The sequence below is a fragment of the Siphateles boraxobius genome, unplaced genomic scaffold (assembly GCF_051911475.1).
Source record: "Siphateles boraxobius isolate OS27281-9 unplaced genomic scaffold, OSU_SipBor_1 41, whole genome shotgun sequence".
Lineage (NCBI taxonomy): Eukaryota > Metazoa > Chordata > Actinopteri > Cypriniformes > Leuciscidae > Siphateles > Siphateles boraxobius.
In genome coordinates this window covers 17,098,156-17,121,031 of record NW_027509042.1, presented here as the reverse complement: position 1 = coordinate 17,121,031, position 22,876 = coordinate 17,098,156, and the positions used below count along the sequence as shown (strand labels likewise).

Genomic DNA, 22,876 nt, shown 5'->3' with positions numbered 1-22,876 from the left:
AGAAGATATTTTAAAGAATTTTGGTAACCAGACAGTTGATGGTAGCCATTCGATTCCATTGTATGTTTTTTCATACTATGGAAGTCAATGACACTGTCAACTGTTTGATTACCAACATTCTTCAAAATATCTTCTTTTGTGTTCAACAGAAGAAAGAAAATGTTTGGAACAACTTGAGGGTGAGTAAATGATCACAAATTTTTTATCTTTGGGTGAACTATCCCTAGCTCCAGGCTTCTCACTGGTTAATCATGCAGGGCTGCCTTCATGTTTGTCCCACTGTTTCGTTCCGGCATTGCCAATTTTTGTAAAGGCAACATGCTACTCTAAATATTTTAGTAATGTTTAAAAGCACTTATAAGGACCTATGTTTGTTTTCATATACCGTCCAGCACTTGACATTCATGCGTCTAAAATTCGTTCTTTCAAGAAGCATGAGAACCCTGAAAATATCAACAAAAATAACATACGGCAAAGAGAGAGATCCCTCGATGCAGACTGAACTCTGACCCACTGTAGCCTCTCAGTTAGAGATCCGTCCTGTTTAGGGTCTTTGTTCAGGTCTAACCATTCAATGACAAATGACTGAGGCACCGGCTGATCAGGTAACAGGCTCCAGGAGAGATGCACACAGCTCGCATTTGCAACTGCGTTGAACGAATGTACACATCGTCCTAAAAAAGGAAAGAAGGACATTATTAATTCAAATAATAGGGAAAAGTGTATTATTTCAATGTGCGGGAACAGATAATAACAAGCAGAAACAAAATATCAGAGAACCCTATTATCTTTCATTATATATATGTAATAACTAATCCAAATCTTCTTCCCCAACAACACTTTCACCAACAAAACAACATTAAGCTTCAATCAAAACAGTAACTTCGAAGATTTAGGGCCGGATGAATTCAAACACCATCATTAGACACATATATAGATACATATTTAGTTTGAAGGCAAACAAAACTCCTTGCGCATCAAACATTGGAAATGCATTAGACTGAATATGAAAGAATTTTGTTTGATGTTATAGGAAGGGTATGAAGCATGTCAGCTCACGTTTGGGTTGATGTAACAGCGTCATGTTGCTATTCCGTCTAGAGATGCCCAAAGCGTTGCGAGACATTACAGTGACTGTGTGCGCTTCCTTCCTCCACTGGAACGAGTGAAACTGAGCCAAGGTTGTTTCTTTTGACCACACGGCTCCACCTGAGGCCTGGTGTTCAATCACGAGATCCTCCACACAACTATATGGATCTCCTGCTAGGACAGGCTGCTAAAATTGACAAAAAAACAAAAACAAAACAAAAACATTCAAGCTCAAACACAGTAGACTGTTTTTATATCACAATCATTTGGCTGCTAAAGATAGTCAATCACGTCAATCTTTACCAACCTTAAAGATCAGTGTGACATTTGTCACGCTCCTAACAGGATCCTCTTGTAGAACGCGCCAGAAGTCTGGTCCCATTACTGGTGCTGAAATGACAAGGCTATACAGTCATGATTATTTCCAGGACACTACTATACAGTGATGTGAATAAGTTAGGACACCCATGCTAAAGTTGCCTAAAAAGAGGAATAAAAAAATCATCTTTTGGAAATTGATCTTAATGCCTTAATTGGAAAAATGAGGAAAAATACAACCTTTAAGTACACCAATTTCCTTTGTGTATGAGTAATGTATCATAAATAAATAAATGTTCTTCCTTAAAATATAGGGTGCATAAGTCAGGACACCCCTATGTTAAATTCCCATAGAGTCAGGCAGATTTTTATTTTTAAAGGCCAGTTATTTCATGGATCCAGGATACTATGCATCCTGATAAAGTTCCCTTAGCCTTTGGAATTAAAATAGACCCACATCTTCACACACCCTTCAACATACCTAGAGATTGGCATGGGGTACTTTCCATAAGAGCATCTTTCAATGCAAATCAAACCAGCTATTAGGCTAACTGAAATAAAACCATGCCAATCTCTAGGTATGGTGAAGGGTGTGTGATGATGTTGGTCTATTTTAATTCCAAAGGCTAAGGGAACTTTATCAGGATGCATATTATCCTGGATCCATGAAATAACTGGCCTTTAAAAATAAAAATCTGCCTGACTCTATGGGAATTTAACATAGGGGTGTCTTGACTTATGCACCCTGTATTTTAAGGAAGAACATTTATTTATTTATGATACATTATTCATTCACAAAGAAAACTGGTGTCCTTAAAGGTTGGATTTTTCCTCATTTTTTAAATTAAGGCATTAAGATCAATTTCCAAAAGATGATTTTTTTATTCCTGTTTTTAGGCAACTTTAGCATGGGTGTCCTAACTTATTCACATCACTGTATATGTTATGTTCAAAAAGGTATATAAAAGCTGAAATAGAGTGTGGCCTTTTTAATAGACCATGTCTCAATTTTATTTTTGGTCTTTTGCTCTTTTTATTACTGAGAAAAGAAAAGAGGGGATGGGGAAACTATGGGTGAATTAGAGGGGAATGGTATATGTTGGGATTTTTTTTTAAAGAAGTCTCTTATGCTCACCAAATATGAGATAGATAGATAGATAGATAGATAAGATAGATAAGATAGATAAGATAGATAGATAGATAGATAGATAGATAGATAGAAAACCATTCATTTAAAATAGAAATCTGTAACATGAAAAAAAAAACTATAAAAACATTTTTACAAAATCTTACTGATCCCAAAGATTTGTACTTTAGTGTACATAGGCATAGCTCAAAAATGTAATTTTTAATTATAAACCAGTGGGCAAAAATGGAAATGAGAAATGGTCACAAATTTTTTTTATAAAAAAACCCCTTCAAAAATCCCAATTCAAACCTAAATAGAAGTTGTTGGTTCCCTCGTGTAGTTGGATTGTTCTTAAATAAATGTTATACATTATAAAATAAATATTAATATAAGCATAATAAACTTAAATTAACTTTCATTAAAACAATTAAACAACTTATGGAAAAAAATATGTAATGTCATAATTACACACACAGTGAGCATTTTTCATTCAGTAAGCAAGTTATTTTTCTGGACTTTTTACCTTTATTTGGAAGGGACAAGCCCAGAAAGGCAAGAAACAATTGGATAGGAGAGAGGTGAATGGGATCGGGAAAGGACAATGAACCACGAATCGTTCTCACCATACTGTATGTCGGAGCGCGGTCATCAAGGCTATGACTGCCACATTTTTTGTAATTTTACTAGAAAGCTTATCATATGAAATATTTCTCAATATCATAAATGATTTACAATATCATCTGTCACTAGTATACCTTCTGACTACAAACCTCCAGTTAAGTATTCTAGTAACTAAGAAAGAAGGTATGGCAAATTCCTACAACCCCTTACTTACTGTACCAGACAAGAATGACTGTGATTATACCCTGAAATGCTGACGACACTCTGCTACCAATAGTTTCTTCTGAAAAATGTCTCAGCATGAGTTCTGGCACTAGGACACACCTCTGCACCAACGTAAAGATTTTAGAAAGGTTCTGTGAAGAGCTGACAAATGGTGTTGTAAGAACATATTGATCTTCACCTTAGCAGTTGCATTGCCATTTAGGTGGGTAATGTGTGGTGCAATTTCCATGAACCCTAATGGATTTTCCATCGTAACTCTGTTCAGTTCAAAACATGATCAAAACATGATCAATATGAAGACAAAGCCAATTAATATATGCAGAGCCATTTAAATTATTACAATCACACTAACAAATTAAACCAATGAGTAACTTATATTCAGGATTATGACAACAAAAATAAAACAATAAAATACAATTCTAAATTGTCATCAGCCCTCTGAACACATCCTTGTAAACATCACTTACAGTTCATTCATATGAAGTTCTCACAAATTACAAAAGTACTCATGACTCATGTACATATGGGGGGTTACACATACATGGTATTGTAAAGCAGGTGTGTATTCAGAATAAGTGAAGAATCACATGGGCTGCCAAGGCCAAAATGAAAGAATGTTTCTTCTGATTTATCTTTTTAATTGTCTTCATCTTTTTAAATCTTGTCTTAGAGCTAGCAGGCTTCAGCTGCACATTCTTTTCACCAGTTCCAGTTTGGTATTCTTTTATGCTGTTGTTAAACATATTCGTAAAGTAATGTGGGTTTCATCACAAATGATTTAAAAAAAAAAAATCAAATTTCCATTACATAAATTTTTTATTATACAATAGTGGCCAAAAGTGATGTCTGAGGGGATATTTGTTTTTAATTAGCCTACAAGTTCGATTAAACCATCGAAATATAAGGAAAATGTTTCATATTTGTTAAATATATTAAATATGAGGGAAGAACAAAACACTGAATTTGGTAATGGTATTTATCTGACAAAATTATTTGGCAAAAAAGGCAAACTACAACTAAAGGTATTATTTTCCTATACAAAAAAAAGCATAGAAAAACAAAAAGCTCACAGGAAAAAAACATACATTAACTACAACAGACAACAAAAGTTTTTCCAAGATGTTGACAATTTTCTTGCGATCTCCACATAAAAAAAGTTGTTTTCTGTATAACATAAATAATAGTAGCAGAACTATATTGAAAACTTTACCTTTCCTGTTGTAAACAATTGAAGTGTGACTCCCGCTCCAGTCACTCCAGTATCCAGAGCCATTCAGTCTTTTACAGCGAACTTCTACTTTAAACTGAACACAGGAATCTTCAAGCGGAATCTCAGCCTGTGGTTCCAATAGAGAACTGATGACCTGTAAATGCCACAGTAAATTGAAAACATTATCCTTGAGTACAGAATATAACCATCTTCCTTTGGAAATCTAAAAAGGATAAATTGAAAATGAAGTCCTAAGAAGTTTGGTATGCATAAGAAGAGGAACGTTTAACTTTGATTTATTAATTTTGGATCACTTTAGCTTATCATTTCAATCCGAAACATCTCAATTACAGATAAACAGATCAGACAACAGTACTTCATTGCCTTTCCCCTGTGATGGAGCATTATGCATGAAGCATTGGCTTAAATATATTTTCTTCATTGTCCACCTGAGACCCCATCTTCCAAGACTTCTTCCTACCTCCCATTGCACATTTGCCATCCCACGCAAAGCTACGAAGCGCAGCTCATACTGCATGTCGTATACAGGTAAATGGGGACGTCTCCACTTTACGCTCAAGGTTTTATTTGGCAAAGTGATCGCTTCAAGGACTGAGGGAGGAGATGGTTTCACTTTGAAAAACACAGAGGGAAATTGTTATTCATCTCAGTTTGCAACGTGAATACAGTGGCAAGAATAGGATGCCTTAAACTAATTAAAAGTGACAGCAAAGACACAAAAAATGTATATATATATATATATATATATACACATACACACACATATAGTATATTTTTTAAATAAATGCTGTTCTTCCTATTCATCAAAGAATCCTGAAAAAAAAATATGATGGTTTCCACAAAAGCATTAAGCAACCATTTTCAACTGTGTAATAAGAAATGTTACAGAATCACCAAATCAGCATATTAGAATGATTTCTGTGACACTGAATACTGGAATAATGATGCTTAAAATTCTGCTTTGCCATAACAGGAATAAATTGCACTGTAAATGATTAAAACAGAAAACAGTTATTTTAAACTGCAATAATAGTTTACAATATTAATGTTTTACTGTATTTTTGTTCAAATAAATTCAGCCTGGGTGACCATTAGAGACTTACTGACTCCAAACTTTTGAACGGTTGTGTGTGTATATATATATATATATATATATATATATATATATATATATATATATATATATATATATATATATATATTAATTATATTTACATTTCAAAATACATTTATATTTAATTAAAACTAATATATAGTATTATATTGATATATTTAATTTTAAGATTCCAGTTTCATGTGTCAGACAGCAATTCAGTCTGTAATTGAAAGCCAACAGAATACTTATAACTTTGGAGATTGGATCAGAATGCTGCAGGAAATCTTCGGAACTCACCATAGTCAATGGGTAAAACATAGACAGGAAGTGATTTCACTTTGCCACGCCCTCCTTCCACTTCCAACCAGATTTTGTAGCAAACGAACAGGCTAAGGTTGCTTAACGTGCATTTTCTGTGGTCTCCTGCTCCAGATGGGCACTCCTTTACCAAAGACATGTTTTCTTCAGCTTCTTCACTGCCCTGCGCCTTTGGTATCGTTTCACATATTGATGTATATTGTCTATAACAAAAATGTAACATCTTTAGCATCTGTGCAGCAAACGATCTGATGGGAAAAGAAAACGGATGAGCTATGATTGTGTTCATACCTGTAAAGGAGTCTGACCTGTGCCCAAACACTTTTATTCCACGTACAGCTCATGGTGTCCACCTCTGAATTCTTGCTCTGGCAGGTAATATCTGCATTAAACCTCCCTGAAGAAAAGAGACCATTTTAAATATTAAAATAAATTATCTAGCTTTTCAAACAACCAAAATTGGATTAACTGTTAAAGATGTCCTCCATAATTCATAGCCCACCTTCTGTGTATATTTTGGCATAGGCGATGATGCATTTGAACCTCTCTCCCCACGGTTGGCAGCACATCAGAGTGTCAAACCCAGGTTCATCTACCTTCATAGTGACTGCGCTAACCTGATCGTTGATCACCCTGTACTGGCTTTCCGGAATCTTCTTCTGCCCGTTTAGCATCCACACAGCTTTACTCGCACTCCAGCTGCGGTTGTGGAAGACAGCATAAACCGTTACCTCTGAACCGGGCGTCGTGAAGACTTCAGCAGGGATGTAACTGACTTTGAGGAGCAGAAAAAGATAGCGAGTGTTTTGAGCATTACACATACAAATAAATAAACCAAACTTTAGAAAACATGTGGCATATAAGTAAAATAAACATTTTAAATTTTCACTCTTATGATACATTATAAATGAGGCTTCATCTGGTCTTGTAATGCATTGTACTCTATAGGTAAGTACTATAATGTATTGTAGCTGTTGTTCAACTGTCATATTATAAGGTTGTTTGTATGGCATTATGCATGTATTATAATGCATAAGAACTCCCTAATAATGCATTATAAATACAGGCTTCATTGAAAGCGTTGCCAAATGTTTATTTTGATTTTAAGGTGGAGAAATAACCTGGACATGTTCCTGACAGGTGTTAAGAGATTCACCCTTGTATTGATTCTTATTTTCCCCCCTTTCCATCTTGGTCCCTTGAAGAAATGAGAAAGCTGTTTTATTGTAATGCTAGTCAACAACCTGAAGCTTAGTTGCCATGGTGACTTGCACTGCATGGATTCTGAAAATATACAACCCAACTGACATACCAGAAAAAAAATATATCCAAGGAGGAAAACAGAGACAGAATCCAGTCTTTCATGGCTGTATCGTGAGGTTAAATCAAGCTGAAATGGTTGAAACATTATCTAATATGCAGACAGCATTAGTTGGCAGCAGTATCTCAGACTGGATACAGCACTCAATTGTTATAACTAATCTAATATTATTTATGGGCACCGATGTGGTGTGGGTATTTTAATAGCTAAATAAAACGCACACCTGATTGCTGTCAGAATTTGGCTAAGCAGATAAATGAAACACTACTCTACCATGGGGGAGTGTTTATATCCTATAAAAGATCCTTCTTTTTGCATACAAGACTGTACATAGTTCGGCCCCAGATTATATTTGTGATCTTATTAGCCCATACATAGGTCACTAAGATCTTGTGATCAGTCACTTTAATCTGTCCCTCGCTCTCGGTGTAAATTAAAAGGTGATCAAGCTTTCTCTGTAGTCGCCCCAAAGCTCCTGAACTATTTACCTTTATTGACCTCTCCATCTCTGGTTGCTTTTAAATCCAACTTAAAAACCTATTTTTACTCTCTTGCATTCGAGTAATGTTGTGTATGTATTTTAAATTAGTCAGTACGTTAAATTAGTTCTACGTTATGTATGTATGTATGAGTGTTTTTGATACTTGATTTTTATCTCCTTTTTTCTACTACTTTTCTCTTTATTTTCTTTTATATTATTGTACTGTAAAGCACTTTGGATCAACTACGGTTGTGTTAAACTTGTGTTCTATAAATAAAACTTGACTTGACTATATCTTAACAGTTCATCTCAAGTTGCTTCATTCAGGTTACAAAAAAATGCGTATTTCACAATACTCTGTCATTCTAAGCCTAAGGTAAGGTGTGCTTGTGTGTACAGGTGTGTGTGCACACATTTAAGCCATGTTCTGACCTTTAACAAAAACTCACAGGAGTTGAGATGCATTTTATGCTCCTTAAAACTTGATTATGAATCAGTATGTATCCTTTTAGCCATTTGACCGCTGTACGGTCTCTAAAGACGCATTCAGTAATCACATTCAACTTCAATGAATTTAAGGATATTTTCTGGCCTGAGACTGAACATGATCCCAAGCATAAGACTTTTAATATGCAAACTGGTGTTTCGTTTGAATTATGAAGGCTTTTAGCAACAAACGATTTACTAGGAGGAATTAAAAAATTACTATAATAAACCTAATGATGACAAAGTGAAAGCACTCAAGGTCAGTACATACTCTGGCCTCGTAAACATTTACAATACATGACTTTATTCTCATCTAGAGCTGCATGAAGAACCGTGAAAAGATTGTGATCTCAATTAAAACACCTACACAAAGATTCGCCTGTCTATAAAATCTTTGACAAAATCACACCGGAACATTCAGAGCTACGTTGGTGCTGCCGCTGAGCCAGAGAAAGCAGTTGTCATGTAAAAGAGTCTGTCATGTACATGAAACAGCTTCACAAACAGTCTTTTCAACCACAGTATCATTATTTCTGTGTTACAAATATTCATATTATCACAGAAGAACTGGGATAAAAGTTCACTAAAACACTTAGTTCGGATATAAACACTGATGTCTATGGAAGAAAATCACCTTTTAAAGTAACATGGTGCTTCAGATAACGATTACATTGCTACGCAACCAGTTGGCAACAAGTGAATGAATAAAAGTCTATTGTAACTATTTTAAAATGGGGACTTTGGACATGCACACATCCAACCTTGTTAACACCATTTTGACATTAAATTCAGTTTATATATCTGGTTCAGTCATGAAACTCTAGAGGCACAGGTTGATAGATCCTTTACATACGATCTACAATCACTTCATTGCCGCATGACTCAAGCTGATTGGCCTCTGCGGATCCTGCTGCAGCCGATGACATTGCTTAACATTTAAATAGTCTGGTTCAGTGTTTGCTGCAGGCTAGTCCTATAACAGTCCCACTGAAACCTTCCGCCTCCCATAGCTCCACCTGCCTAGACCTGTGGTTTATGTATGTCTATTCATGCAGCAGCATATCTTCCATGCTCATAGCTGTGTGTGTATCTATTAGCAGTAGCAAGTCCATACATGTAGCAGATCTAGTCCTTATGAGAGTTTTCATAATTAAAATATGTACATTTCAATAGTGCACAAACCCTAGAGTACATCGGCTTTAATAGTAATAATTATGCAAATACCCTATACCTTGGCAAATGCAATGACCTCAGTTTGCTAAGAAAATGGCATATTAATGCTTTTATAAAACACTGAACATTGTTTACCATGGTAATTAATTCTGAAAATGGACAGTGAATTAGATGCATCTTTTAGAGAACAAATCAAAGAGATTGTGTGCGCATAGCAACGAGCCAAAGTACTATACAGATTCAGAGTAGCTAAGAGTAGATATGAATTTAATTATTAAACATTAAACTCTTAACATGGAGGCTTAGAGAAGACAATGGATCTCTCTGAAAGATACATATAACTGGAACAGCAAAAGCACTCATTTACATGAAGTCTATTGGCACTAAAAGCCGTTAATGTAAGGTTAAATGTCTCAACCTGTGCACTTTGTTGTTAAGAATATCAGGCTGCAACATTTTAAGTACTCTTTCACAAATGTCAGTATTTGCATACATTTACGCATTGCCTATACCTGACGAGTCATTAAAAGGGAGGGGTTATTTGATTACAGACCTAAATTAATTTATTTCTTGGTCCCACTTTATATTAAGTGGCTTTAAGTTCTATGCACTTACATCGAAAAATAAGTACAATGTACTTATTGTGTTCATATTGTATTGTGAAACACTTTTGCTGCTATTGAGGTGTGATACGGCTAAGTTTAGGGACAGGTGTGGTGGTATGGGTCGGTTTAAGGGTAGGTTAAGGTGTAAGGGAAGGGTCATCTGTGTAATTAGAAATGTAATTACATACATTAATTGCAGCTGTAATTACATGCAGGTATTTTCAAAATATTAGTATACAATGTACAAACATGTATGTACACAATAAGTCCATTGTATCAAATAATTAATTTCAATGTAAGTTGTGACGATCGGCAGCTGTAGTGCCCTCGAGAGCCACTGGAGGGCACTCTCTCATTGTGTTATGTTTTTCCCCATGGACTCATTATGTTATTATGTTCAGCTGTGTTTCATTATTGGTTATTGAGTTCCTGATTTAAACCTGTGTTTCTCCTCTGTCCTTTGCGAAGTCTTGTTACACTGTAAGCGTGCATTTCTGAGCGTTATTCCCTGTTCTGTTTCTCCGTGTTTCCCTGGACTCTCGACCTTTGCCTGTATCCTGGACTGTTTGCGAACCTGTGCTGCCTACCTAGACCTATGCCTGTTAACACCACGATTTATTGGATTGCCCTTGATTATTTGTGTGCCTGGTTCATTTCTGCTTATGTTCCAGTTCTAATAAAGTTCTGCACATGGATCCGACCGCCTCTGTCCGTACGTTACATAAGTACATAGTACTTAAAGCTACTTAATATAAAGTGGGACCTATTTGTCAAATGTATAAACATACAGCATGAAGGGAAGTAGTATGTAAAGTTCTTCTGTACTACAGATCCTTACCATCTAGTGTGAAATAGAAAGGTTGGCTCCATTCACTCCAGTAGTTTAAGTAGTTTTGGCAGCGCACTTGGACTATGTATCTGATCCCAGAACTGAGCTCATTCAGAGGCACCCATGAACAACCTCTGACCTTCACCACCTAAAAGAGCCACAGTTCATACAGAGCCATTCACACTGCGAAGGTTAAATTGCTTTGCCATATTACAGGAAATAATGATTTTAGTTAAAAAAAAAAGAATATTAAAACTAACGTTTTATTTGTGCTTTGTGCGTAATATATATTTTTACATAGTTCTCACAAACATTACTTTGTAAATTACAACATATTCATTAGACCAACAAATGAGTCCAATTACCTCCCACTTCTGAAGCGAGGAATTGGAAGAGTATCGGATCTCATAGTTTATGGCATCACTGTCAGGTTGTGTGCCACTCCATCTGAAAATGACTTTGCCTTCTGTCGTCACATTGTAATGCAGATTGACAGGTGGGTCTGGTCTTCCTGTGAAAGGCAGAAATTCACAATAAATTAAATTGTTATTATTTGCAAAGAAAATAAATTATTTTATATATAAACATATATCATTTTATTTGTACAGTTGTTATGGGTGATCATGATCAACCATCATGTCCATTAAATATAAGTAATACTGATGAATAATTTCTTCATGTACTTCGCACAGCGCAGAAAAGTTCTTGAAAAAACAACAGCTAGTAAACCCTGTAAGGCCAACAACCGTTCTATGTCTAGACATCCTAAAGAGAGAACACTGTCCCATGATGTATCATAAAATTATTTTTTAATCATCCTTATCAGATTTTGTTTTTGAGAGTGTCTTCGACCGTTGTCTGAGGGTGGGGGAATCCACACATTGCATTATGTGAAAAAGTGGTGGAGGGTGTGAATTAGGCAACAATCAACAGTTTAACATTGTTACACTCCACGGTTTCGAAGGGGAATCCCCATTTTTCGAAGACTGGCATCATGTTCAGCAAAACATCTTCAGCAAATGGAAACCAATTCCACGTGCAATTAAAATTCATTCATTCTACAAAGGTCTGGCCGAATGTGAACCATTAAGAGACATCAAGAGAGTATGTGATCAACATTTAAGTAGTTAAGTAGTTCACCCAAAAATGAAAATTTACCAACCTCAGGCCATCCAGTGGAACACTAAAGATGATTTTTAGTAGCAAATGTTCATTTTTGGGTGAACTTCTGAATTTCTTTAAGAGAGTAAGAGAGCAAAACTAAGAACAAATCCAAGGTTTTCTTTTTGCTAGTATTGTTTAGTTAAAAACATACATGTATCTGTCGTTCACATTCAAATATTATTTTGTTCTGCAGACAGCATTTAAGTCTGTCTAGAACAAGATGGCCTCAGCAGTCACTGCTTTTTTTTTTTTAAAAAGGGGGGTTAAGCAATTTTCTTTATTTCAATAATGGCAATGCCATTAATAGCAATCAGTTGAGGCAGTCTTTATTAACAGGCATTATCTTCTAAAAACACCACCTCACTGACACTAACATAATATAAAGTAAATGGCTTCTGCTGTTGCATTTAATACAAATAGGCTTACATTGATTGGACTTTTTATTAATTTAATGATTTTTCTCATTTACTTCTTTCCAGCACACGTTCAATGTACTTCAAAGAAGGAAAGGAAGTGAAAATGTCAGTACTACTTGTTCTCTTGAAATTAAACCGTAAAAGAATCGTTCACCCAAGAAATTAAACTTTGGACATCATTTATTATTATTGTACAGGTACAACAAGATTGTTTAACAAAGACACATTATGTAACATTTCAATTATTTTCATTTTAAATGGAAATTCAGCAAAATAAAGACAATTCTGTCATCATTTACCCGCCTTCATGTTGGTACTTTCTTTGCTCCATGGAATACTAGAGTTATTTTGCAGAATTGTCTAATCCATACAATGAAATTAAATGGTGACCATGTCCGTCAAGCAAGACTTTCTGTGAATAACGACTTAAAACTATAAAAACATCAAAAACATCACTTTCACTGAAATTTGTTTATTTTATTTTCCTTTCTGGAATTTGCCAGCTGCTGGTCAAAATGTTTAGCTTAGGGCTATAAGAAAGTATTGATACACGTGAATATTGCGATTATCATGTTTGACGATTCCTAAAAATCTGTATTGATATATATATTTTTGTTTATATTCAAGATTTGAGGCAGTAGAACCTCGACCGCTAGATGCCATTGTTGTTATATCTGAACATAAACTGTAACAGGGAGCGGCGCAAGGATGCACTGCTAACATTAGCATTAGCAAACCCAGCTCACTAGTTGCCACCAACGGAAGACAAAATAATTATACCAGCTCCCACGGCAGAGTACAGAGCAGAAGTGTGGACTCATTTTGGCTTTCTTTTTTCTTTTTTTTGGCCACTATAATGACGGCACTAAGGAGATTGACAAGATTAATGTTGTTTGCAAAATAAATAATCAATAATCAGGAAACACATTGAATAAGAGCTCAAATAACATCCCGACGTCATCCGCACTGCTGAGAGTAACGGTTAGATGAGTATGTAAATATGTGTTGCACGCTTTCCTCTCAATAACAAAATAAACATGCAACAAAAATAACAGCGGTGAGAAAACAGAAAGCATCTGTGGGTATATCAATATGGATATGTTTGCACCAGCTCTGCAATTCGATACTCCAGTCAAGTCACATTATGTTTATTTATATAGCACTTTATACAATAGAATGCTTTAAAGCAAACAGCTTTGCAGTGTTAAATATGAAAAATAGTGTCATGAAGTGGACTGTGCACTTTCTGTTGTTAAATACTTGAGAAAGTATTATACTGTATATAATGTGAACCTTTAAAGCAAGTTCTAAGAATAGGCTACAGTCTATATATAGCTGTTCATATATGTATATATATTTTTTTCATATATGTGTACACATTTTTTCTGTAATTAATCGCTATTAAAAACAGAGTTTTTAATCTTTTTATATTGCAATAATTTCACATTTACTCTCCAAATTAATGTAGAAACAACTTAAGGCAGTATATTTGTGCTGAAGCTAGTGCCACTGCTCGCTTCAGGGGAAGGAAAAACGGTAACTTAGGTCCGTGAGAATGGGGAAAAAAATGATGGCTTACTCACAGAGCACTCTCGTGCAAGGTGTAATTAATTTACAGTGCCAATAAGAAAGACAGTCCACATTGAAGTATATATCCAGGTGCACACAAAAACCTAAAAAGTACCAAAAAATTAAAATAAAGACGAAAACTCTCCAAAACGTATCCACAGTACACAAAGGTTTGCTTGAGGCACCATAGTTGCACTCTCGCTCCGACTTGGTTACCAAGTCCTGATTGTGAGTCTGGCCTCCCTTTTTATAGGCCAGACTCCGCCTTCTTTGGCAAACACCCGTTGACAGGTCAATATATATTTAAGTTCTTACCCGTTACACTATACACACAAAAACGTTCATCAATCAACATTAAACAATAGTTCTCACTAGTAATTATCAAAAAAATATATGCATCACTATTAACAACACAGAAACACGTAAATACCAAACACATAATTCACATATAATACGCTATTCGTCTGCTCTGTTTGGCTGACTCAGCGTTTACCCACCGAAAGTACGACTATTCCCATACAACAAAGAAACGAACGAAGATAGGCGAACAAAACACAATCCCTACTTCCCTGTGTGTGTGTGTGTGTGTGTGTGTGTGTGTGTGTGTGTGTGTGTGTGTGTGTGTGTGTGTGTGTGTGTGTGCGTGCGTGCGTGCGTGCGTGCGTGCGTGCGTGCGTGCGTGCGTGCGTGCGTGTGTGTGTGTGTGTGTGTGTGTGTGTGTGTGTGTGTGTGTGAGTGAAATGATCAGGTATGCGACTGGATGGAAGGGAAATGTGGTGTGGAGAAATGTCCGTGAGCCATCGGACCGGCGTGTGCAACCACGTTGCCGATGGCGAAAACAACATGTAGGGAAGGAGAATGAAGAGTGAATGGGGTATGTATGCAAGTGTGTTTGTGCATGCCAGTGCTCCTCCCTCAGCGGTGACGATCAGACAGATTTGTCACAATATTTGTAATATTTGTTGTAATGGCATTTTTATATATATATATATATATATATATATATATATATATATATATATAAATGAGGGCTAGTATCACTGATACTAATAATGGTACTGATATCTTTATGAAATTTATTTTTTTAAACATTAATGATAGACACTCAACAATACAGTATAATTGAAAGCTATCAATTTCAACATTTATTATGCTTTAAAAAAAAAAAAAAAAAATGTTTTAATTTAAGTGAACTTAAAACAATCTTCACATAAACCCATGATTATAATATATTTATCTTTTGCCTTCCTACCGGTCTAACATGTAGGAAATATAGAGACATTGAATAAAGTTGTCACACACTTCAGTGTTAACTACATACATTATAAAATAAATATAGATTAATCCTTATTAAAGCTAGAATTTTCTGTTACCTTTGATTAACATTAATGACAGACATCAAAGCAAAAGGTTTATTAGGCTGCTGTCACTTTAAGATCTGCCGCTGCTGCGCATGACGCGAATCTGATGCGCATCCTATTTTCTCACAACTATTTAAGTTCATTTAGGATGTTACTGCTCTTATGAGAATATTCGACAAGAGTACATTTTGGCATAATTTTTATTGTTTGTTCAAGTGCAAAATTGCTTTTAATACTTTATTTAAATTCTTTAAATATAAAAAATATTAAAATAAAATAAAAAAAGACCAAAAATAAAACAACCTTTGGTGTCACCCAAATGATCAAGACAGGGCTACGGACTTGCTTTAAAATGTAACTAATTTAAATGTTAAATTAAGTCTTTGTTAAACAATCTCATTGTACCAGTACAAGGACAATAAAGAGCTTGACTTAAGATTTGGACCTCTAAGTCATTTAACCATGCCATTGTGAAATTCCATTTCAATCCACTGCCTGGAAAACCACTTGAGAGAGATGTGTATTCTTCGGCCCAAAGAACAAACACCCTAATAAAACACCGTTTGCCCTGGCATCGGTCTCCATGAACTCATGCTTTTAACATATGTTTCATAGGCTATAATCACGCATTTACAGATGACTGTGAAGATTAATTTTACTTAAAATAACTATAAATCAAAATGAAATTCTTACTTAGATGATATGTGCTGATTTGCATCTTCGGTGACAGTGCAGTAGTCCCATTCACAGATATACTGAGGGTCAATGAGACAGTTGCATCATTGCCATGAAGAGAAATGGAGCAAGTGGCAGTATCTTCCCCGGCACACTGAGCAGGATGGTTTTTGTTTGAAAGTAAATCCATCTGTAGACTAAAATGAAATATAAAAAAAGGTAAACAATCATTAAGGCTTATTTTGTACCCACAACACTACAATAAGACTCCTAGGCACTCTTAGACAGCATAAATAACAGTAACTTCATAGGTGTCCTACGTTTGGGATCAAAATGGGATAATACAGGGGAAATAATCTCAAAGTCAGATTATCTATACAGGGGGAAAAAATAAATAATATGAATTAAATAATGAAAATTAAAAGGCTGACCATAGTATAATAGGAGGTTGACCGTACCATAATAGTATAGTCAAGAGATGTATTATACATTCTCTGCATAATCTCCCCAAATACACACAGCAGCAATACACCAGCAGCCATTCAGCCAATCAGTAGTCTGTGGAGAGCAGAATGAAAACTGAGGACTCACACCAACTGTTGAGGACTAACAGTGAACAGACTGGCAGCGGCTGCTGCTCTGTGGCTCTTTGCATTACAAATCAAATTTGTCTGTTCACCTTCAAGCCAGCACAGGATGTCCAAACAGTTTCCTGAAAAGAGATTGCATTCCCTTGTTAGCTGCTTTCATCACAGCCTGTCACAATTAGAAGCCTCTAGAAAGAACATCAGCAAATCATTCATGTCCGAACACAGGCTCATTACATGGTGTGCAAATAACATGAAAGATATAAACACAGTGCATTGAAACATCAAATGAATAAATAAATAATAAATAAATACATTTTTTTATTTTTAGTCTAGTTAAGATTCTGGCAGGATCATTTTTAAGTTTTATACTTGCACTTTTGCAGGAGTACGATAAAAGTATCTGGGGATTATTTTTCTTTTCAACTGAGTTTTATGAATGCTTTAAAATGTTACGGGGAAAAAAAACATCTACATCTGAGTATTTGTATTGATTCCTTTTTTATTTTTGAAAAGCTACTTCACACTTTAATAGGATTGTAAACCCTAACTTATTTCCATTTAAATATAAATTTATTTGTAGACTTTGTCCTGAGGCTACTGCAGAGAAGAGAAAGTAATAAGAATTGATTAGCATGTGTATTGTCACTCATCTACTTGTCTGGAGGGGTCTCTCTGGTTCATTGCTGTAGCTAAGACTTCTTCACTTAATGGACAAGGTCATCTCATGCAAATATAAACTATCTGTCTAACCCAGCAGCAGCGCATCTTTTGGTTTGTCTGTGTTTTGTTTGTTAAAGCTACACTGTGTAAGATTATCTCCCATTTAGCGGTGAAATTGTATATGACTACCAACTGAATATTACTTTCTAGCCCCTCCCATTTTAACCCTACGGTGGCCGTATTATTCCAAGATTAACATGGCTTCTAAATTCGACTTCATCCATGAGTGTTCCTTCGAGTGATGAGGTTGCTTTAGAAAACTATTACAAATTGCATTTAGTTATTTAGTCAGTTAACATGTAGGTTATGACCTCCATGTAAAACGAATAATAGTTTTACATTTTCGTTATTTTGGTACCATTTCATTGCTAACAACAGCTATCAGGTTCCCAAACGAATGCCAGTAAAGTATCAGTGCTATTGTTATTCTGTATATTGCACAAGATTAATAGTGTAAGGCAATTTTTACAGCATAGGCTACATAATTTTCTCCGTTAGCACAGTCGGATGTCAGTTGATGCGACGGAGGTGCGAGGGAAAGCTAAAGGTAGAGGGAAAGGTAAAGGAAAACCAAAAAACAGAGCCGGTGCAAGTGGATTGGTGAGACCTCCAATATTGACTTTGGTCTTGTTGATTTGCCTGTCGCGTTATCGCTTTAATCCTCTCTTTCGCTTCCTTGGCGACTCTGTTACATGTCCTCGAGAATGGGCGTGATCCTCCATCTTAAACAGGCTTTCAAATCTGCCGGCAGTCGCATTCGTCACGGTAACACTGACTGTAAAAGCATGAAAGGCGAAGCTTGAATTTCCAGGTATGTCCCTCTTTGGCTAATGTATTTTCAAGATGGAGGCGGAACATGGCTACTGCCAAGGGGGTAATCCATCAGCCGGAAACTGAAGCCTCCCGAGGCCCGCCATTGTAGCAGAACTTCACCTGCTGTTAGCATTACATTGAATCCCATTCATTTTGGCGTCACATTGACAGCGAATAACTTTACATCTGAGGTGTCCAAAGACTTAATTTGTCCATTATTTATTTCTAAAGAAACACGACAATGTATAAAAGGCTCCATTACTTTGTATCTTACGTTATGGCCCCGTAGAAGCCGTTTTTATAAAAATAGGCTAACGACTGCATCATAACAGAGACTATTTATAGAGACATGCCACTTACTCAATCCTCAATACAACTATATAGGGAAAACCCGTAACGCCAAAGATGGCGGTTGTATGAACATGTCCCGCCCCTCCCACTGGAAAGCCAATCGTCTGCCTTTAACAGTCAAGCCGGGAAACATTTAAGCCTATCATCTGGTTCCACTGACGCATGCGCACAGTTGAGGTTTGCGACAGTGGAAAATACGTTACTGTTTGAAAAGGCGGCAGATTTGATATGCAGTGTATGTGTGCGTTGTGTAAATATCAGACATCCCAAGTGTCTATCGCATATTTATAGCGGCTCCCTGATGCCCGCAAATTAGTTCAAATCTCCCAGAATCTAGAGCGAGCGAGCGAGAGCTCACACATACTGTGCTTTCAAACCGTGCAGCGCGCGCACGTCAGAGAGAGAGAGAACCCTTGCGCATGCGTAGTAAAGTATAACCTGTGGGGAAAAAGGCGTTTTAAACCTTATTTTGGGGCAAAGTCATCAAACTTTTTCAGCGATTTTTATCATATTTTACTGCTGTTTCTATACATGCAGTTTTTATGTCCCGGTGACCAGTGAATGTGCAGTTCTGACTCTCTGCCCATTCATTTAGATAGGAGCCTGGTCTTGTTAGTCCGAAATAGCTGCCCGGAGGCGTTGCCAAGATGGCGGCCGAGTGGCATGACTTGCCTAAAAGGACTTTGATCATAACCACGCGACTTTCTGTCGCACAATAGAGAAATTACTGTATAGACAGGAGGAGAAGTTCGCAAGCAATGTTTTACGGTCTATGAGGCAATCGGGGGGACATAGAGGCATAAAGTCAAGGGAGAAGCCCATAGATAGAGAGTCCATAAAAGCAACAGGAAAAAATTTCAACAATGTTTTTGAGGAATTGGGTGATTCAGATTTGTCTTGGCACAGCTACTAGAAGATTTATTGGTTGTAGTAATTTAACCGTTGGTGGTAGTAATTACACACGAATGAGCAGATATAATTTTAAAAGAACAGTGTTTTTTGCTAAGAATCAACTTATTATTACAGTGTAGCTTTAATGCCGGACACTTCCAGGGCTGTGTTCTTTGACTTTGTGTCTGACAAAAAAAGTGAGAGTGAAATACAACTATTTATTACGTTTGATAAACAACAAAGGGCAACGGTGTCTGTTTATAAACTGCAGCTCTGAAAAGATAACCGGTTAACATGCGTTCATATGCTGAAACGAAATGAAACGAGCACTTTCCAGCAAAACATCTGTGGGGACCATTACAATATGGGCGTGATGAAACTCATTATAGGCGCACATACTTTTAAAACAAGACAATGATTATCTAGTTTCCAAGTCAGTTTAGTTACAACTCTGCAAGAAAATAATGTATTGACATTAACTATTGATTTACACACGCTATATTGCATTTAAAATGTTGATTGGCTGGACATACTGATCAATGTGGATGCAAGTATTGCTTTTATCATTTAAAACACAGTGATATGCTATGGCATATCCATTCACAGGAATTACATTTTCATTAGTACTAGTTTAAGGAGGGAGGATTGTAGTGGGAGCACTGGGGTGTCAGGTGTGACTGTGGCAATGGCAAATGGTTTGCATGACTCATGGGTCAGGTAGGAGGGACCTTTAACAGAATTTTACTTCGGGCCCCAGGGAGTTCAGGATCAGCTCTGGTTGTGCTGCTTAATATTTTTGTGGAAATCATGATACTTTTTTCAGGATTCTTTAAAGAAAAGAAAGTTCGAAAGAACATTGTAACAATGTACTGTGAAAGTCTTTACTGTCACTTTTGATCAATTTAATGCATCCTTGTTGAACAAAATAATTCATTTATTTAATAAAATAAAAAAATGCACTCCAAACTTTTCAATGTTAGTGTATGTAGAACAAAATGCTGATAACTATCTAAAATCAGCTTATTATAAAATGTTTTTATTTTTCCTGACAGAGCAAGAAAACATTTAAAGGATATTCAATGTATTGAACCTTTCTCTGGTACTGACGTCAAAACGTAAACAAACAAACTATTGAATTTTATAGCTCTTCTCCAATAAAAAGACAATTACATACTTTCAGCTTAATCAGATGATCGACAATACTGTGACTATCAACAAATACTGCTACTCCAACATTTTTGCAAACATCGACAAAAAAAACGTACTTTTATGTAATCTTTCTTTATTCCTAAAATGCCAGTGTTAACATTATAGCTATAAATTAATAAAAACAATGACTGTAATATCAGACATGGTGAATTTACCAGAAAGGGTGAGTGATTTACCAGAGGATTCCGGTTTTGTAGCATTTAGCAGCTGACACGATTCTGCAGATTGGTGTTCTGAAAGACCACTGTCAACTGTCTGAGCAAAGGGCAGCTCACAACATAGCCGAGACGTCCACTTCAGGTCTTCATAAACACCACCCCTGCCATCTGAAGGACTCAGAGCAGCAAGACCTGAAACACAAGGATCTCGACGTGAATGACATACATTTGCAATACCGTTCAAATTGAACAATCAAACAGTGGGGAAAAACAAACAAACAGCAGACCAATGCCATTCATAAGAAAAAACATCTATAGACAGATTCAATTCTTAGAAGTGCTCAGAATTGAACATTCATCTGAAAGCTGCTCAAGGACGACACAACTTGTGTAGAACTGCAACATAAGCGAGCTATCATATATTTCCAGACAAAGATAGTCTTTATTTTAAGAGAATCTTCACATCAAGTTTTTTTTTCTTAATAAAGAGCACGATTCATGTATTAAATGTAGTGTGTTAACTTTCTGCACCACACGGAACTAAAAAAATGACTATTCTCATGCCATCAGTGGAGTTAATGTGTTATTCAGTTTTCAGTCACACGACTAACAAAGAGACCCGGAGGGCAAAACATCCATAGAACTGTAGCACAGGCCTCTCAATTTTCCATCTGTTTTCAGCCACAAATATATAGATCACCTCTCAAATGAAGAAAAAATCAAATATGTGGACAACATGCAAGTTTTGGTCTTGAGAATTATATTGAGCACCTGCTGCAGTATTTCCCTAATAAAGTGGGATGATCTAAAACGCTTTACGGTTTATTACGGAATATTAAAGTGCCTTAATGTACTAAAACAGTTATATAAAAAGGATCAAATTCAGTGTACAGCTTATTGATGATACATTCTATATACAAGCAAGCAGGTGAGCCCCAAATATGAACGCAAAGCTCTAAATGGTTAGCCGTTTTCTTTATGAAGATTTTTATGGAAAAATGCTTAACAAAAAACTGTGCGTTGCATTTATATTATGTATTTATTTGCCTGACTGTACATAGTATGCATCATTAATAAGGTGTATACTGAATTTGGTCTTTTAATATCACTGTCTTACTACATTAGCACTAAGTGCAAACCTGGTAAAATGGCAATTGATGAAAGCCTTGTTTTGCCCTCCAAGTGGTCGTTCCTATAAGGGTCTGACATCACGTGACAGCTATAAATTGTGACAGACTGGTCAGGATGATCAAACAGAGCAATATTGCCACAATATTTACATTTCTTGTTGAAATTAACCTACAAATTAACTTAATCAGTTATCTCTTCAGGTTAAATTGGTACAAATATTTTGACATCAGACTTTAGGGATACCCCAAGATTAATTTTATGTTATTAACTAATAAATATTAACTATTAAATTCCAATATCATCCGATAATCAATATGGCACTGATATATTGCGCATGCCTATCAATTTACATTTATTTTTAATTTACACAAAATTAAAAAACAATACACAGTTACCAGTTGTACTACTGTTTTTAAAGGCCTGTGGCCCTTTCTCTTCTGTGCATCTGTCTATACGTGAGGCCCCTGGGTGGCCGTTAAAGGTTTATAGTCTGATTCATGATGTGGGTGTAATCACCACCCTCCTCCAGCCCTTACTTTCAATCTATCTCTCTCTCTCTCTCTCTCACTATCTCTCTGTCTTTTCCTATCTCTCCGTCCATTCATCACCCTCCTGCACCCTGTGCGCTCAAGCATAACCCTCACTAATGCATCTCAGAGGTGGACAGAGGGACTGTTGACAGCTGGTGGGTGTCCATGTTTTGTAGGCATTTGCCTCGACAGCAAATGGGAAATGGAAAACAATGTGAAGATGCTAGATAGCGGGTCAGGATAACAGAGAGAATTTGAATGAAAACAGGAGCATAATTTTAGCAAAGTAGTTACAGTAAATGCATCAACGACTCACCTTGTGAAACGGTAATGAAATTCGCAAGAAGCGTAAGCGTGACAAACATAAGCCTGTGGG

At 36.2% G+C, this 22,876-nt stretch overlaps 1 protein-coding gene across 5 annotated transcripts in view; it reads right to left on the bottom strand.

The window, feature by feature from the left end:
• lepr (leptin receptor) overlaps positions 1 to 22,876 on the bottom strand; it is a 54,975-nt gene that overhangs the window by 5,706 nt on the left and 26,393 nt on the right. For 2 of the 5 annotated variants that reach the window (XM_077198666.1, XM_077198665.1), the window contains exons 3-16: positions 22,817 to 22,869; positions 20,837 to 21,031; positions 16,699 to 16,819; positions 16,126 to 16,304; positions 11,288 to 11,433; positions 10,932 to 11,070; positions 6,530 to 6,802; positions 6,319 to 6,424; positions 6,007 to 6,230; positions 5,074 to 5,225; positions 4,593 to 4,746; positions 1,397 to 1,479; positions 1,060 to 1,276; positions 471 to 674 (exon numbers count right to left, since the gene is read on the bottom strand). In XM_077198666.1, coding sequence (XP_077054781.1) covers positions 471 to 674; positions 1,060 to 1,276; positions 1,397 to 1,479; positions 4,593 to 4,746; positions 5,074 to 5,225; positions 6,007 to 6,230; positions 6,319 to 6,424; positions 6,530 to 6,802; positions 10,932 to 11,070; positions 11,288 to 11,433; positions 16,126 to 16,304; positions 16,699 to 16,819; positions 20,837 to 21,031; positions 22,817 to 22,869 — 2,246 coding nt within the window. Of the gene's footprint in view, positions 1 to 470; positions 675 to 1,059; positions 1,277 to 1,396; positions 1,480 to 4,592; positions 4,747 to 5,073; positions 5,226 to 6,006; positions 6,231 to 6,318; positions 6,425 to 6,529; positions 6,803 to 10,931; positions 11,071 to 11,287; positions 11,434 to 16,125; positions 16,305 to 16,565; positions 16,666 to 16,698; positions 16,820 to 20,836; positions 21,032 to 22,816; positions 22,870 to 22,876 lie in introns of all 5 variants that reach the window. The other 3 variants (XM_077198668.1, XM_077198669.1, XM_077198667.1) reach the window with 3 other exon arrangements.